The 17,076-nt window shown below is 38.4% G+C and overlaps 1 protein-coding gene across 5 annotated transcripts in view; it reads left to right on the top strand.

Annotated features, from left to right (window-relative positions):
* Window positions 1-17,076, top strand: part of EIF4G3 (eukaryotic translation initiation factor 4 gamma 3) — a 181,505-nt gene that overhangs the window by 41,270 nt on the left and 123,159 nt on the right. For all 5 annotated transcript variants that reach the window (XM_021709853.1, XM_021709852.1, XM_021709851.1 and 2 more), the window contains one exon: window positions 5,120-5,959. In XM_021709853.1, the coding sequence (XP_021565528.1) occupies window positions 5,120-5,959 (840 nt within the window). The remainder of the gene's footprint in view (window positions 1-5,119; window positions 5,960-17,076) is intronic.

Below are 17,076 nucleotides of genomic sequence, written 5' to 3'. Positions count from 1 at the left end.
CAATAGAAGCATCCTAACTGAGCATTTTTACTAAGTAACAGAACCTTATGTTAACTTGTAAGTTTCCCTCTTGCTTGATTCATACTACTCCTAAATACTTACTATTTCCATAAGCCTCCTTATCTCCCCATTTGAAAGAATGTGGGCTTTGAAATCACTCTCAGCCTTGAGCACTTGCTATTTATATGATTTTGAGTATATGACTAATCCCTAAAACCCTTAGTTTCCTCATCTCTAAAACAAATCATAGTTTTAACTCCAGTGTTGGTTGTGAGAATTAAAGGAGACAATATGTTATGGTATTTTACCCAGGTCCTGCCACATAATAAATGTTAGCTACCATTACTGAGCTTCTGGTTTCTTAGTTTTTGGCATAAACTACTGGAATTGCTACATAAAGATCAAGATTCCAGACACATGTACCATTTTGCATTTGTTTGGTACTTTATGAAGACATAGAGGATCCTTCACATTGGTTTGTAGAGAATACAACTGTTGAATGAATTAAAATCTTTGCTTGGTGTTATGGTATATAGACACAGCTGAAATAAGTGAGACAGTGCATTCAGTCCAGTTTATTGAGGATATACGGATCATTTACTATGAACAAGAGTTAGTTGATACCTTAGTCTTACTTTTAGTGCCTGTTGAAAGCACCTGGTATAGAGTATTCAGTGGATGGTGTTTTGTTGTAATTCAACCATTCATAGCAAGTGTCGCTCAGTTGGGGTTCAAGTGGCATTTAGGATAGAACTATTATTTGTTTAGTGAGACTGTTCTTTAAATTACAGGATGCTTAACATTCCTGTCTGTGTATTCAGTGACAATAGCACCTTCTCAGTCACTGAGAGACTCATACAACCCAGAGGTTCCCAAATTAGGAACCTAATTAAAATTAGGCCACTAATTTTACCACCATATGAAAATAAAAGGGAGCAGTTTTATCCTTCTTATAAATACCATGTTCTTTATGGAAACTTCAGATTAGCTAAAGAAAAAAAACTGATTATTCAGAGTCATTGTTAACAAATTTACTTTCCCCCCAGTCCTAATCAAACTTGGATTAGGTACTACATATAGTTTTGTGCCCTGCTCTTAAAAGAATATATCTTTTATTACAAATAACTTTCTATATCATTAAATACTCTTTTAGAAGTCACTGCATAATATGCAATTATATGTCCAGGACATCATTTCTTTAATACATTTATTATTGTTGATTTCCTTTTTTTTTCTGTCATACATAGTGTTGCCTTAAATATTGTAGATATCTATCTTTGCTAATTCTTGTGTGATTATTTTCTTAGGAAATATTTTTAAAGATGACCAAACTCTTAATAGTAAAAAAGTGTCTAGAGGAATAAAAGTATCCAGGTTGGAGTGAGGTGGCATGAGCACAGTTCACTGTAGCCTCAACCTCTTGGGCTCAGGTGATCCTTTTGCCTCAGCCTCCCAAGTTGCTGGAACTACAGGCACACCACCATGCCTCACAACTGTTTTTAATTATTGTAGAGACGAGGTCTTGCTATGTTGCCTAGGTTCATCTTAAACTCCCAGGTACGAGCAATTCTCCCGACTCAGCCTTGCAAAGTGTTAGGATTACTGGCATGAGCTACCATGCCTGGCCTGTTTTCTAAATTTTTTTTTTTTTTTTGAGTTGGATTCTCACTCTGTTTCCCAGGCTGGAGTGCACACTCGTGGCCACCCCAGTGTTGATCTGCTGGGCTACGGCAATCCTTCCGCTTGAGCCTTCCAGCAGCTGGAACTACAGGCCCACGCTACCACGCCTGGCTAATTTTTTATTTATTGTAGAGACGAGGTCTTGCCAAGTTGCTCAGGCTGGTCTTGAACCCTCAGGCTCAGGCAGTCCACTTGCCTTGGCTTCCCAAAGTGCTGGGATTGCAGGCTGAGCTACCGAGCCCATCTGTTTCTAATTTTTTAATACTAAATTTTTCTCGAGTATATATAAATTTATCAGTTGTAGATATGCTTTTGTTTGATTCTTTTTTTTACTATCAGAAATTTTGTTTTCCCAAATTAATTATTTAATTACTGTACCCTTATTAGGTTGTTAATGTGAGAATTATTTTTTTCTTCTGTTTTAAAATTTACTACATCTAGTTTTCAGTCAGAGGTCATAAAGGGTGTTATTAAGCTTTCAAAGTGCTATTTGTGTAATCTGGATAACTTATTTAGCAGTTACTACATTGAGTTTATAATCATTTCTACCACAGATATTTTGATAACTATGTATTTGAATTCATATATATATATTTTTTTTTTCTGAAATAGTTTTGTCTCTTGCCCTGGCAAATCCATCTGAGGAATTTGGCAGTGAGAGCTTACTAACCTTATTTTACCACTGGAGTAAATATTAGAAACACCAGCTTTGCCGGGCTCAGTGGCTCAGCCTGTAATCCCACACCTTGGGAGGCTGAGGTGAGTGGATTACCTGAGCCCGCGGGTTCGAAACCCGCCTGGGCAACTTGGTGAGCCCTCATCTCTACAACAAATCAAAAAATTAGCCAAGTGTAGTAGCGCGTGCCTGTAGTTCTGGCCACTTGGAGGGCTGAGGTGGAAGGATTGCCGGAGCCCAGCATGTCGAGGCTGTGGTGGCTGGGAGTGGCCACTGCACTCCAGTCTGAGCAACAGAGTGAGACTCCCAACTCAAAAAAAAAAAAAAACAAAACACCAGCTTATGTGCCTATAAATACAAGTGAATTTTAAAGATAGAAAGTATAGTTATGATGGATGAATTAATAACAGCAATGGTAATATTTACCATCTATTTATTTGATTAATAGAGCATATTCTCTTTCACAGACTTAAATACAATTTATTGTAAAGACTCATCTTCATGATGCATAAAGAATTCTGAAAGAGAAAGTAGAGCCTCTTTCAGACTAGATTGTCTTTTAGTAGTGCCTAAAGTTTTTTTTGGCATTTGATAAACATACTCATGAATGGGTGTTTTGTAAGTGGAGCCTGATTATGGTGCACCAGGCTCAAAATCAGTCTAAATCTCTCTCGGTTTCATCTTCCTCAGGAGGAATCACATATCAGTTTACTTGGAATTAAGTAACAAAAATTTTTGCTAGTGTTGCTTGCATTTTTCTGATACCCTTATTATGATTGTCAATTTATCTTCTCTTCTTGATCTCATTCTCTGTCTATACACAAACGCATATTTCACATATTATTTCATACTTTTAGACTTTCATGTTACGTATTCTTTTTTATTGAATTTGTTTGAGTGTTAACTTTGGCTTCTTCTTAAATAATTGTTTTAGGCCAGGCGTGGTGACTCACACCCGTAATCCCAGCACTTTGGGAGGCCTAGGCAGAGGATTTCTTGAGCCCAGGAGTTCGAGACTAGCCTAGGCAACATAGTGAGACCTCATCTCCACAAAAAATAAAAAAATTAGCCAGGCATTGGTGGTGTGCACCTGTGGTCCCAGCTATTCAGGAGGCTGAGGCGGAAGGATCACCTGAGCCCAGGAGGTACAGGTTGTAGTGAGTTGTGATCATGCCACTACCCTCCAGCCTGGGTGATAGCGTGAGACCCTAACTCAAAACAAAAGACAAACAAACACAAATAATTGTTTATCACTTGAAGACACAAGATAAAATTCCATTTTTTGTTTTTAAACAGACAGGATCTATCTCTGTTGCCCAAGTTGGAATGCCAATCATAGCTCACTGTAACCTTAAACTTTAGGGAGTAAGTGCTCCTCCTGCCTCCACCCTCCACAGTGTTGGGATCACAGACATGAGTTATTGTATATGGCCTGAAATTCCATTTTATACCATATGTTATTTCTGTCTATATACCTCTTTTGAAAAATGAAAGTTGGCTGGGCTCAGTGGCTCAGCCTGTAATCCTAGCACTTTGGGAGGCCAAGTCAAGAGGATTGCCTGAGCCCACAGGTTTGAGGCCCACCCGGGCAACTTGGCGAGACCTCGTCTCTACAGTAAATCAAAAATTAGCCGGCCGTGGTAGCGCACGCCTGTACTTACGGCTACTTGGAAGGCTGAGGTGGAAGGATTGCTGGAGCCCAACAGGTCGAGGCTGCAGTGGCCGGGAGGGTGCCACTGCACTCCAGCCTGTGTGACAGAGTGAGACTCTGACTCAAAAAAAAAACAAAAAAAGAAAACAGAAAAATGAAAGTTAAATTAATTTCTAAACTGATTTTTGTCAGGTACTAATAAAAACTTGATTTCAGTGATAATAAATTTTATTTATAATAAATCACAATGTAATGGTTTCTCGTAAGACATGGTTTTTACACAAGTAATACTTATTTATTTATTTTTTTTGAGTTTGAGTCGCACTCCGTCACCAGGCTGGAGTGTAGTGGCACACTCATGGCCACCTCAGCATTGACCTGCTGGGTTCAGGCAATCCTTCCGCCTCAGCCTTCCAAGTAGCCGGAGCTGCAGGCGTGTACTACCATGCCCAGCTAATTTTTTGATTTATTGTAGAGATGATGTCTCACCGAGTTGCCCGGGCTGTTCTTGAAACCGTGGGCTCTGGCAATCCCCTCACCTTGGCCTCCCAAGGTGCTGGGATTACAGGCTTGAGCCACTGCACCTGGCCAAGTAATACATTTTTAATAAAGGTCTCCACAAATGCCAAAGTATATAGAATAAAAAGTATCACTTTTTAAATAATAACTTCATTTCTAATTATTTGCCCCTGTACTGTCCTGCCACTATAGTATATTCTTGATAGAAATATTTTTCATAGGAAACAAGATATGGAAGAAATGAAGGACCACCTACCTTAAAGAAAAACTCCACTCTTAACCCAAGAATGGTTTAGCTTCAGCTTTTATGAGTTTTTGAGCTTTATTTTTGATATACTTATTTGGTGAATAGATTACTCCAAAATAGGGTTTGTATATATTGGAGACCAAGTACTAATGGGTGTAAGTTAAATAAAAACCAAAAAAACCAATGACAGTGTTTTTGAAGTACCAGAATAAGTCTAATATATTGGTCTCTATTCTGCTTCTGGTGATGTGTAGGATAAGAGATGAAAAGAAGTGACCTACAGCAGTACAGAAAAGTCTCTGATCTAAGAATTCTTCGTAAAACTCTTTTATTGTTTCCTTCCCAGAAGAGAAGCCAAGGTCAGGCCCAGTGTTAAAGTCTCCTTCCCCAGGCCTTAGGCTAGTGCTCAGTGGGGAGAAGAAGGAACAAGCAGGCCAGGCATCTGAGGCTGCTGCACGAGAGCCCACACCAGAGCTTCCTCTGCCTCCATCGCCCACCACTGTCTCTTCAATGGCTCCCAGTGCCGTCGCCTCCCCCACCTCTGCTGCTCTTAGCAGCCAACCAATATGCACTACTGCTGTAGCTGACAGATGCGAACTTGCTCCGTCGAAAGAAGACACGATTCCTATACCTAGCCCCGCGTCTTGCACAGAAACATCAAACCTTTCACCAACAGATGAAATTGGTGATGATATATGCAAGAAGCCCTACAGTGTAGCACCTAATGATATTCCACTGCTTTCTAGTACTAACTTAATTAATGAAAGGAATGACGTTAGTGAAAAATTACCAGCCACGGAGAGCATTGTGGAAATAGTAAAACAGGAGGTGTTGCCACTGACTCTTGAATTGGAGATTCTGGAAAATCCCCCAGAAGAAATGAAAGTGGAGTGTATCTCAGCTCCCATCACCCCTTCCACAATTCCTTCCTTTCCCCCAGCTCCTTCAACTCCTCCAGCTTCTCCTCCTCCCACACCAGTCATTGTTTCTGCTGTTGCCACTACTGTTAATTCTCCCAGTGCTCCCACCACAGTCCAGAGAGTCTTAGACGAGGACAAGAGCATAAGAACTTGCTTTAGTGAAGATGCAAAAGAGATTCAAAACAAAATAAAGGTAGAAGCAGATGGGCAAACAGAAGAGATTATGGATTCTCAGAATTTAAATTCAAGAAAGAACCCTGTTTCAGGTAAGCTGTTCTGCCATTAATAATCTTACGAAGAAGAGGCAATGTTTGAGTTATTTTTAATTGACTACTTTCCTTGACTTCCAGAAACATCAAATGAATGCTGAAATTCCTAGTCTGGGTTCTTCAGTGGAGTGTTTTAGTTTTAGTACAGCCTGCAAAAGAGTTACTCCATTGTCTAAAATTGCAAATACGAATTTCCAAATATACAAAATGCCTCCAAGGTATATGTCACTATACACGTTGTGTTTTTTGTTGTTGCTACTGTTGCCTCATTCACAGGAATCAGTTTCTCAGTTGTTAATTTTGCTGCTTTAGGGCTGGAAAACAATTCAATGAGCATGATCTATAGTCCATAATACTGTCTTCTCAAATTTTAAGACCCTGTCAGTTGATCCTAAACTTAAAGGAACTCCTCTATGCAAGACCCCTTTTCTGATCTTGGATTCAGGAAAATAGCAATCAGAATATCAGAGGTTTATCTCATTTTGAAAATAAAAGTGCTCTCTCTGATTATTTTGCAGATAATTTTAATACTTTCCCATTTTTTCTTTTAAAGCAGTTTTATTTTTTCCTGTAAGTTTTTATGTGGTCTTTAATGTTCTCAGAGTATTTTTCCTAATTATCTTATTAATGTAGCATCACCTAGGACCTTGGGATCTGACCGCTGGGTTTCTATAAACTTAATCAAAAGTTATCTGAGGCTTAGGATGAACTACATCTATAAGGGGGAACCCCAAGAAACCTGGAATTTATTTTTTGTATGTATTCTTATATGTTTAAACTTTAGTCACCTTCAAAATACTCTTTGTTTGATGCAGTTCACCTGTCGAGATGCTTTTTCCACTGCTCAGAACAATTTTTGAACTCGTTCATTCTGATGCCTTTTAGTGCTTCTGCTGTTTTATTGTTTCACCTCTTCCATCTTGGCAAAATATTTCCCTTTGAGGACTTTTTTCATCCAGGGAAACAAAGAAAAAGTCGTTTGGGGCATAATCAGGTGAATTGGGAGGATGGGGAGTAGGGGGTCATGCTATTTTGGTCAAAAACTGCTAAACACTCAGCATGGTGTGGGCAGATTCGTTGTCACATTGAAAGATCCAGTCACCTGCTTGCCACAGCCCAGAATATTTCTTCTGCACATTGTGACACAACCTCAAAAGCCTAGATAAAAACTTTGATTGACCGTTTGATCCAGAGAAGCAAATTCTGAGTGTACTACAAGGGGCCTCCAAAAGATTATTCCGGGTTTTTTTGGGTCCTCTCATATATTATGAAAGAAAAACATTAAAACAAAGTTATCTGAGGTTTCAGCTATTCTAGAGTCAGTAGCCCATAAGAATTTTGAAGTTTTGACTTTTAACAAGACTGCACAGCCCATCTTCTGCAACATTGTCCTGTTGTATATAATTTGCTGTCTGTTGTCAGATTAAGTATTGCTTATATAAATTGAGCTCTTTGCAAATGAGTGCTCCCCCAGCAGTTGATCTTAGACATGCACTGAGTAGGTTTTCGTCACCAATGTTCTCAGTATTTAATGTCTGTTTTAAACTGTGTGATAAACTTTGCAAATCAAAACCCTGTTGCCTATTTTTGAGGTATAGCTTTCCTACCCAACTCAGTTCTGGAGGCACTTTCTGTCTCAGTGTCTATTGAAGGTGTCTGGTCCCCTTGAACTGTAGAACATCTTGTTAAACGTAGTGACCCAGAGAACAAAAGAAAACAACGCAAGACAGTTGGAACAAGGAGACGTTTATCTTAAATCTTTTCATGTCATCTCTTTCCTTAACAGACTGGTATCCATTGGTATCAGTATTCATAATACCATCACTATTTTAGGAACCTTCTTCCTTGGTGGAAAGATGACCTCAGGCTCATTTGTTTATGCTTTGGGAAAGCAACCTTGGTTTTGGTGTTGTTAGAGGTGAATGCCCTCCAAAGAATACCTGTTTGTTACAGAACAGTAATTTATTTGACCCTCCATTGTTTCTATTCATTCACCTCCCCGTGAGTTTTCATTCAACAACCAGTAATGTAGTAGTTCCAAAAATAAGAGAAGCTAATAAAGACACATTTTTTTAGAAAAACATAAAAACAGAGATTGGGTGTAGTGGCTCATGCCTGTTATCGCAACACTTTGGGAGGTTGATATGAAAGGATTGCTTGAGCCCAGGAATTTGAGACCAAACTGGCCTACGTAGCGATATCTCATTTCTACAAAATAATTTTAAAAATTAGCCGTGTGTGGTGGCATATATCTGTAGGTCTAACTACTCAGGAAGCTGTGGTGGAAGGATTACCTGAACACAGGAGGTTGAGGCTGCGGTGAGCTGTGATTGTGCCTTTGTACTCCAGCCTGGGTGACAGAGTGAGACCTTGATTTTAAATGACTAAATAAATAAATTAAGTAAGACCTTGACTCTAAACAAACAAAATAACAGAAAGAAAAGCAAAACAATCATAGGGAATATAAGTTAAAAGATACACACCATACCTCATAACTGAAATAAGTATAAAGCAAGACCTTGTGCCAAAATCATACTTCCGATCATTCCTGATATTCATTGTGTTTTTAAACAGCTTTGTCACTTAGGTGGCCTGATATTGCATGATGGGGCCCAGGGATAGATAAACAAACAGAGCTTTGGGTTAAATAGTCTTCGTCCATTTGCTTGAAATGTGCATACTCTCCAAATTAGTAATGTTATCACCAGCACCTTAATGAAAGTGTGTAGATTCTTCAGCAGTTATCCAGAGGGTACCTAGTGCGGGCTTAGGCAAATCCACTCACCTCAGCCTCCCAAAGCGCAGGATTACAGGCTGAGCCACAGAGCCTGACTCCAAATTAAACTTCTTTTGAAAAAAGAAAATTAACATTACTTTTAGTCTTTAAATACATGAAGTGGTCATATGTTTAATGACTACAGTTTATTTGCTTACTCTACCTTACTTGCATTGAGAAGTTAATAAATCATAACAGTTTGGTTTGGATATGAATCTTTTGGTGTTGACTTGTGAAAATAGTTACTGTCTTTGCCCTAGAATGAAATGCATTAAATCTGGCTTCAAATATCTGATACATAATTAACATTTATACACAGTAGTAGATGTAGAGATCCTTGGTTAAAGCAGTAAAGTACATAAGGGATATGGTCCCTTAGTTCTACTGTAATATATGTTTTTGTAGCTATTTAAAGTCATATTTCTGAGTGAATCAAAATGCATCAATTATAGATGTTTAGGGATTGAAGAACCATCCCTGTAAAATGATCATTTGGGTGTAGATACCTTTACTATGAAAAACCTCAGAGACTGGCCAGATTTTTGTTTACTTTTTCTTTATGGTCACTTCAATAATTAAATATGTACAACTGTGTATTAATTTGATGATTTCTTGAAGTCTTGGGAACCTTTACTTATAGTTTCCGTATATCTAGTGGAGGAGAAAAGGGAGAGAGTTTGAAATTTGTGGGAAAACATTTCCCATTCATCATTCAGGAATTCATTTGTTCAATTTCAGGAATTTATATAATGTGTACTATGTAACATGAACTTTTCCACTTTTTAAAATAATTGTGACTTTTTTATTTTCAGTTGTTTCTATCTGATATATTATAAAACTATCATTTGAAATTATTTAGGCAGAGGGAAGTTTCTGTTTTTCTTTTTCTTTTGGCTTTTGCTCATACTGCATTGTTTCTTTGTGTATTTTATAACTTTGTTTTATGAATTCATTTTAGTCTGGTAAATTTTCCTGAATGTGGGTGAGGGGCAAGTCTTCTAAAGCAGTTTTGTCTTTTTGTACCATAGTTTTTAGGGGATGCATTTGTTGGAACTAAATCTGGGTTTAATCTCCTAAACCTACATTTATATCCCAAAGTGTGAGAACATTCATACCCTATGGTATGGATACTGATTTTCAGGATAGCAGTAATTCCTCATCACCTAGCTGAAACAAAACATCCTTCCTTGTCATCACTGTATAGATTCACTGGCTTATTTTGTTCTCCTCTCCTCTCCTCATCCTCATCCTCATCCTCATCCTCAGGGGTAAGTAAAGGTTTTTCCCTACCTTGTTGGTAAACTGTTTCCAACAAAACTGCCTGAAAGGTACATTTTGGCCTGCCATTCCTACTTTCTGATTGTCCTCGACAGTGAAAATCTTAGGCATTCCTTGGAAAATATTGGTGTTGGGTTAAATTCTGTCCTCATATGCTGCAGTATGAGCCCAGGCAGCTGTTGGTAGCGCCTACTAACAGGCTCAGGTGCCAAGCCTCCTGGCAAGCCTCTTGCACTGTTCCTCTTTGCATCTTCACAAAGGATACATCTCCCCATTATTTACAGTAGTTCGTGTCTTTCCAGCATGACCTGCAAAGTTCATTCATTGGATATTATTTAACTTAGTTAAGCATATTTTTGAATAGACATAGACTCTTCAGAATTTAGCCCACTTTTCCCCAGACTTAGTAGGTAAATTACTTCTTCCATCACAAATAACTGTTATACTTTCCTATGTTCAGACAAAGTAATCTAGTCAGCCTAGAGGAGTGCTCCTTTCAGTCTTAAGAAAGCTTTCTTCAGGAAAACCTAATCTTACTAAAAAGCTTTCCTTTTTTCTAATATCCCTCTTCACCTTGCACGCAGTAGCCTTGAGAACAGTTTCCAGTGTCTTTAAAAATATAATAATTTTCTGTATTCCTGACACAAATAAATGATAAATATTTGAGGGTGATGGACACCCCAATAAGACTGATTTGATAATTACATCGTTGCAGTAACCCTGATTTGATAATTTTGATACATTATTATATCAAAATACCACATGTACCCCATAAGTATGTACAAATATTATGTATCCTTGAAAATTAAAAAATAGGCCAGGTGCAGTGGCTCACGCTGGTAATTCCAGTATTTTGGGAGGCTGAGTTGGGAGGATTGCTTAAGCCCAGGAGTTCAAGACCAGCCTAGGCAACATAGCAAGACCTCATGTCTGCAGAAAATCAAAAGATTAGCCAGGCATGATGACACGTGATTATAGTTCCAGCTACTTGTGGCACTGAGGCAGAAGGATCACCAGAGCTGAGGAATTTGAGCCTATGGCAAGCCGTGATATATCCACTGCATTCCAATCTGGGCCACAGAACAAGATCCTGTCTTAAAAATAATAAGCAAATTAATAAATACACAAGTATAAGAAAATAAGGATGATAAATTTAATAAGACTTTATTAAGACTTTTTTTAGGAGCTGGGCGTGGTGGTTCATGCCTGTAATCCCAGCACTCTGGGAGGCTGAGGCGAGAGGATTGTCTGAGCCCAGGGGTTCGAGACCATCCTGGGCAACTTGATGAGACTTCATCTTTACAATAAATCAAAAAATTAGACCGGTGTGGTGGTGCACAACTATAGTTCCAGCTACTTGGAAGTCTGAAGCAGAAGAATCGCCTGAACCCAGCAGGTCCAGACTGTGGTGGCCGTGAGCATGCCACTGCACTCCAGCCTGGGCAACAAAGTGAGACGCAGACTCAAAAAAAAAAAAAAAACTTTATTAGGAAAAAAATTATTTTCCCTATGAATGCAGAAAAATGCCTCAAATGCATTTCCATCAGTGTATTTCATTTTTTAATTTTCTGTTGCTATGTTCACATACTTGATATGCTATGTTCACATACTTGATAATTTAGTTGCAGTTATAGTAAAGTCATTTACATTTGTATGTTTACAAAGTCCTTTTCCAGGCATTTCAGTCATTATTCTTGTTGGGATATAATTATATCTATTTTGCTGAAGACAAAAATAAGCGTTCATAGGAGAGTTACAACCCCTTCCTTTACCTCACATATCTGTTACTCTTTTAGGCATAGTTTCCACATTGATATAAAGTTCCTTTAATGTTTTCAGGATTTGCGTTTTACATTTATGCTTGTGATCCAGGATCAAAGGGAGACATGAAAACCCACCTATTTCAACCACAGTAGTTGCTGAGGATCCACTCTGTGTCAGTCGTTATTCTGTGCTCTTGAGATCTATCAATAAAAAATCCAAAGATTCCTGCCTTAGTGATGTATTAGAAAGTTTTAAGTGCTCTAAAAATAATCAAGCAGGGTAAGGAATGCTGCAGGGGCAGCAGGGTGTAGTATTTAAATAACACTATCAGATTCATATACCTCAATAGGAGGTAGGATTTGAACAGAGGAGGAGGAGGATGATTATCTGAGCTACCTTCTTTGTAAATTCTGTTTTCCTTTTTTTTTTCTTTCGACAAACCTGCCTAAAAAACTCTTATCTCGAATCGGTGCTATAACCCCACCTTCTCTATTAAACTCCTTTAGACAGGGTACTACTAGAGATCACACCACTATGAGTGGTATGAGCACTGCTAGAAATTCACACTGAAAATCACCCCCAACCATTCATTTGTGACTTTCTTGTTGCAAAATCCTGGATTCTGGCCATCCCTCCTCACCTACAGCACGTGACCTTGTGTCTTTCTGTGTTTACAACATTGAGTTCACTAGGCCTGCTTTTTTCTACCTTCTGCTTCCACTTATATACCTGTCTATATTAAACCTTCATCAGGCTCTTTTAGTTGTCCCTTGCAGTCTTGTATGTATTCACTGCCTCTCCACGAACTTGTCTGCAAACATGCCAAACTATCTCTAATGCCACAGATATTCCCTGAGTCCCATATATCCATGTAGCTGTCATTTAAACTTAATCTTCTGATCCAAACTTCTCAAGAGTGGTGTACCATTTTTTCTACTATTCTATTCACTATTCAACTAATATAATCTGATTTATATTTACATGCTAATTGAACTTTCCTCAGCAGGGTCACCATTGGACATAAATTTATCTTTATAGGTCTCTTTTTCTCATTTATCACGATTGGCGACTTTCTCCTTTTTTTCCCCTGTTTTTAGTTAGACTTCTTGAGTATAATTTATAGCAGTAAAATCACCCTTGTTAGCATTCATTTCTGTTAGTTTTGACATACATATGATGTCATGTGATCTCCACTGTAACATCACATGTTCAACATCAAAATGTTGAGCCATTCCACCAATCTAATAAATTCCCTGATATCTAGGCCATGTCTTATGGTTTCTCTATAAATTCTTCACAGATAATTTTATTTACTGTATATAGATGTCTCCCAATGGTGTATGTTAATTTCCAAACTTTTATCTCCATCCAGATTTCTTCTCTGAACTTCAATCTTATATTTCCAATTATCTGACAAATATCTTCACTGGGAAATCTGAGTCAACCCAAATTTAATATACCCAATACTAAGTTAATCCCCCTTTCCTTTAAACCTGTGGTTTTTTTACATCCTAGGTTGTGTCAATGGCTTTAATTAAAGTAGAACTCTGAAGCTGCTGTTGACAACCTTCCCCCGGAACGCTTTTCCTTACATGTAGTCATTTCACAAAGTGTCCTAGTTTTATCTGGTATATTTGTGGCATTTGTCCCTTCCTCTCCATTTCCTTCTACCCCTGCCTTATCCCTGCTTTTATGTGTGGATTCTTCTCATTTCCCTGGCACCATTTTTGCTCCCTTCAGATTCATTCTCCACCAGGCAGCCAGAATCATCTTTTTAAAATATAGATCTGACCTGGACAGAATTACCCACACTTGTAATTCTGGGACACTGAGAGTCTGAGTCAGGAGGATCACTTGAGGCTGGGAATTTGAGAACCTATCTCTACAAATTTTTTTTTTAAATTAGCTGATCGTGGTGACATGTCCCTGTTGTCCCAGCTATTTGGGAGGCTGAGGCAGAATGATTGCTTCAGCCCAGGAATTTGAGTTAACAGTGAGCTATGATCACAGTACTACACTGCAGTCTGAGCAACAGAGCAAGACCCTGTCGCAAATAAATAAGAAATAAAATACAGATCTGGTCTTATCATTTTTCTTTCACATCTCTGCTTAAGCCCATCAGGGTGTTGTGAGTGAGTAGGGGGCATTCTCCTCCTAGATGAACCCTAAGTTTCTCAGATTTGCTGCAAGGTCTTCTGGCATCCCAGTCCTCTCATACCTCTTTAGCATCATCTACAGAAATTTATCAGTGTTCTGGAAACTTAGAGATGACTTAAAAGGGCCCCTATTTAGTTATAGCAGCAGTCTGCTGAGTATACAGATATACTTCATTTTATTGTGCTTTGCTTTATTGCACTTCACAGATACTGCGTCTTTTACAAATTGAAGGTTTGTGGCAACCCTGCATGGAGTAAGTCTATTGGCACCATTTTTCCAATAGCAGGTAATCACTTCATGTCTCTGTCACGTTTTGGTAATTCTTGCAATATTTCAAAGTTTTAAATATATCTGTTATGGTGATATGTGATCAGTGATCTTTGATGTTACCATTTTAATTATTTTGGGGCACCATGAACATGCCCATAGAAGATGGCGAACTTAATCGAGAAACGTGTATGTTCTGACCGCCAAACCCACTGGCCATTTCTTCATCTCTCTCTCCTTGGACCTTTCTATTCTCTTAGACAAAACAATATTGAAATTAGGCCACTTAATCACACCACAATGGCCTCTAAACATACAAGTGAAAGGAAGAGCTGCACATCTCTCACTTGAAATTAGAAGCCAGAAATGATTAAGCTTAGTGAGGAAGGTATGTCAAAAACCAAGACAAGGCTGGAAGCTAGGCTACTTGTGCCAGTTAGTCAAATTTTGAATGCAAATATACCAATTAGTCAAATTTTGAATGCAAAAAAAGCATTCTGGAAAGAAATTATGAGTGCTATTCTAGTGAACACACGTATAAGAAAGCAAAATGACCTTATTGCAACCTGGAGAAAGTTTGAGTGGTCTGGATAGAAGATAAAACCAGCCACAACATTCCCTTAAGCCAAAGTCTTATCCAGAGCAAGGCTAACTTTCTTCAATTCTGTGAAGGCTAAGAGAAGTGAGGAAGATACAGAAGTAAGCTAGCAGAGGTTAGTTTATGAGTTCTGAGAAAAGACGCTATCTCTATAAAATGTAAGTGCAAGATAAAGCAGCAAATGCTAATGAAGAAGCTGCAACAAGTTATATAGACAATATAGCTATGACTATGATGGTGGTTACGTTAAATAATATATTTTCAATCAACAGATAATTGATATTATAGGTGAAACAGCCTTATATTGGTAGGAGATATCACCTAAGACTTTCATAGCTTAAGAAAAGAAGTCAATGCATGACATCAAAACTTCAGAAGTCAATGCATGACATCAAAACTCTCTCCTGTTCGGGACTAATGCATTTGGTGTCTTTAAGTTGAAGGCAATGTTCATTTATCATCTAAAAGTCCTAAATTTGCTGTACACAGTGACCCACACCTGCAATCCCAGAGATTTGGGAAACTGAGGCAGGAAGATTGGTTGTAGCCAGGTGTTTAAGACCAGCCTGGACAACATAGAGAGATGCTGTCTCTACAAAGAGGAAAATTATTAACCATACATGGTGGCATGCACTTATAGTCCTAGCTACTTGGGAGACTGAGGATTACTTGAGACCAGGAGCTATGACAATACTACTGCACTCCAGTCATGGCAATAGAGTGGAACCCTAACTAATAAAACTGTATATATATGTGTCTATGCTGTTTACTCTGCCTGTGCTCTACAAATGGAACAACAAAGCCTGGATGTTAGCACATCTGTTTACAACGTGGTTGACTGCTATTTTCAGTCCACTGTTAGAACCTACTGCTCAGAAAACATCCCTTTCAAAATATTACTGGGGCAATCCTTTTTCAGGTCCCCTCCACTGTAGGAGCTTTTCTGTCTTATTAATAAAGTTTCTCTCTCTCTCTCTCTCTCTCTCTCTCTCTCTCTCTCTCCTCTCCTCCCTCCCTCTCTCTCTCTCTCTCTCTCTCTCTCTCTCTCTCTCTCTATCTATATCTATATATATCTGGACTTTGACAATGCACCTAATCACTCAAGACTTCTGCTGGATATATACAAGAATAATAATGTTATTTACACACCTGCTAAGACAATATCCATTCTGTAGCCCATGGATCAAGGAGTGATTTGACTTTCAAGTTTTATTTAATACATTTTGTAAGACTGTAGTTGCCAGAAATAGTGATTCCTTTAGTAGATGTGGGCAACATAAAAAACCTTCTGGAAAGAATTCACCATTCTAATTGCCATTAAGAACATTCTTGGAAGCAGTGGCACGTGCCTATAATCCCAGCTACTCAGGAGGATCACAAAGCAATCTGTTGTGGGTAAAATGCCATTAAACAACATCACATGCTAGAGAGAAATCTTTCATGAAAGGAAGAATCAATCAGTGTAACAAACTTCACTGCTGTCTTATTTTAAGAAATTGCCACAGCCACCACGACTTCGGCAACAACCAGCCTGATCAGTTAGCAGCTATCGAAATTACGGCAAGAACTTTACCCTCAAAATGCTTATGAATCACTAACTACTAGCATTTTTTTTTTTAGCACTAAAGAGTATTATTTAAATAAAGTATATATTTTTTTTGTTAGACATAATGCTATTGCACACATAGTAGACTACAGTATAGTAGAAACAACTTTTCTGTGTACTTGGTAAACAAAAAGCTCATGTGACTTGCTTTATTGTAACATTCATTGTATTACCATAAGCTGGAACCAAACCCACAATATCTTCAAGGTATGTCTGTATATATATAGGATCTGAATGTAGCTCTTCATGTGTTTGATTATTCTCAACACTTGCAGTAATGTATAGTGGCAAGATCAAAGCAACAGTCAGACACTCCTGAGTCTTAGTCTTTCTATCTTTGTTACCCTCTAGCCTCTTTGAGTCTGTTTTCTCATCTAGAAAATAAAGTTTACCTCATAAAGTTGTAATTAAGATAAAATGTGATATATGTAAAGCATTTAGCACGGTGTCTGACACATATGTTCCCTTTGACCTGTACTAATATACAGAGTAGATGGATATCATGATCTCTGCTCTGAGGAATTTATTTTCCAATGAAAGTAAACTCGAACCGGGCTCGGTGGCTCAGCTTGTAATCCCGCGCTTTGGGAGGCTGAGGTGAGTGGATTGCCTGCGCCCGCGGGTTTGAGACCCGCCTGGGCAACTTGGCGAGACCTCATCTCTACAAT

Source organism: Carlito syrichta, unplaced genomic scaffold, assembly GCF_000164805.1.
Source record: "Carlito syrichta isolate Samal-C Ts95f unplaced genomic scaffold, Tarsius_syrichta-2.0.1 Scaffold287509, whole genome shotgun sequence".
In the NCBI taxonomy this organism is placed as follows: Eukaryota; Metazoa; Chordata; class Mammalia; order Primates; family Tarsiidae; genus Carlito; species Carlito syrichta.
The sequence above is the reverse complement of the archived record's forward strand: the minus strand, read 5'-3'. Positions and strand labels throughout refer to the sequence as shown.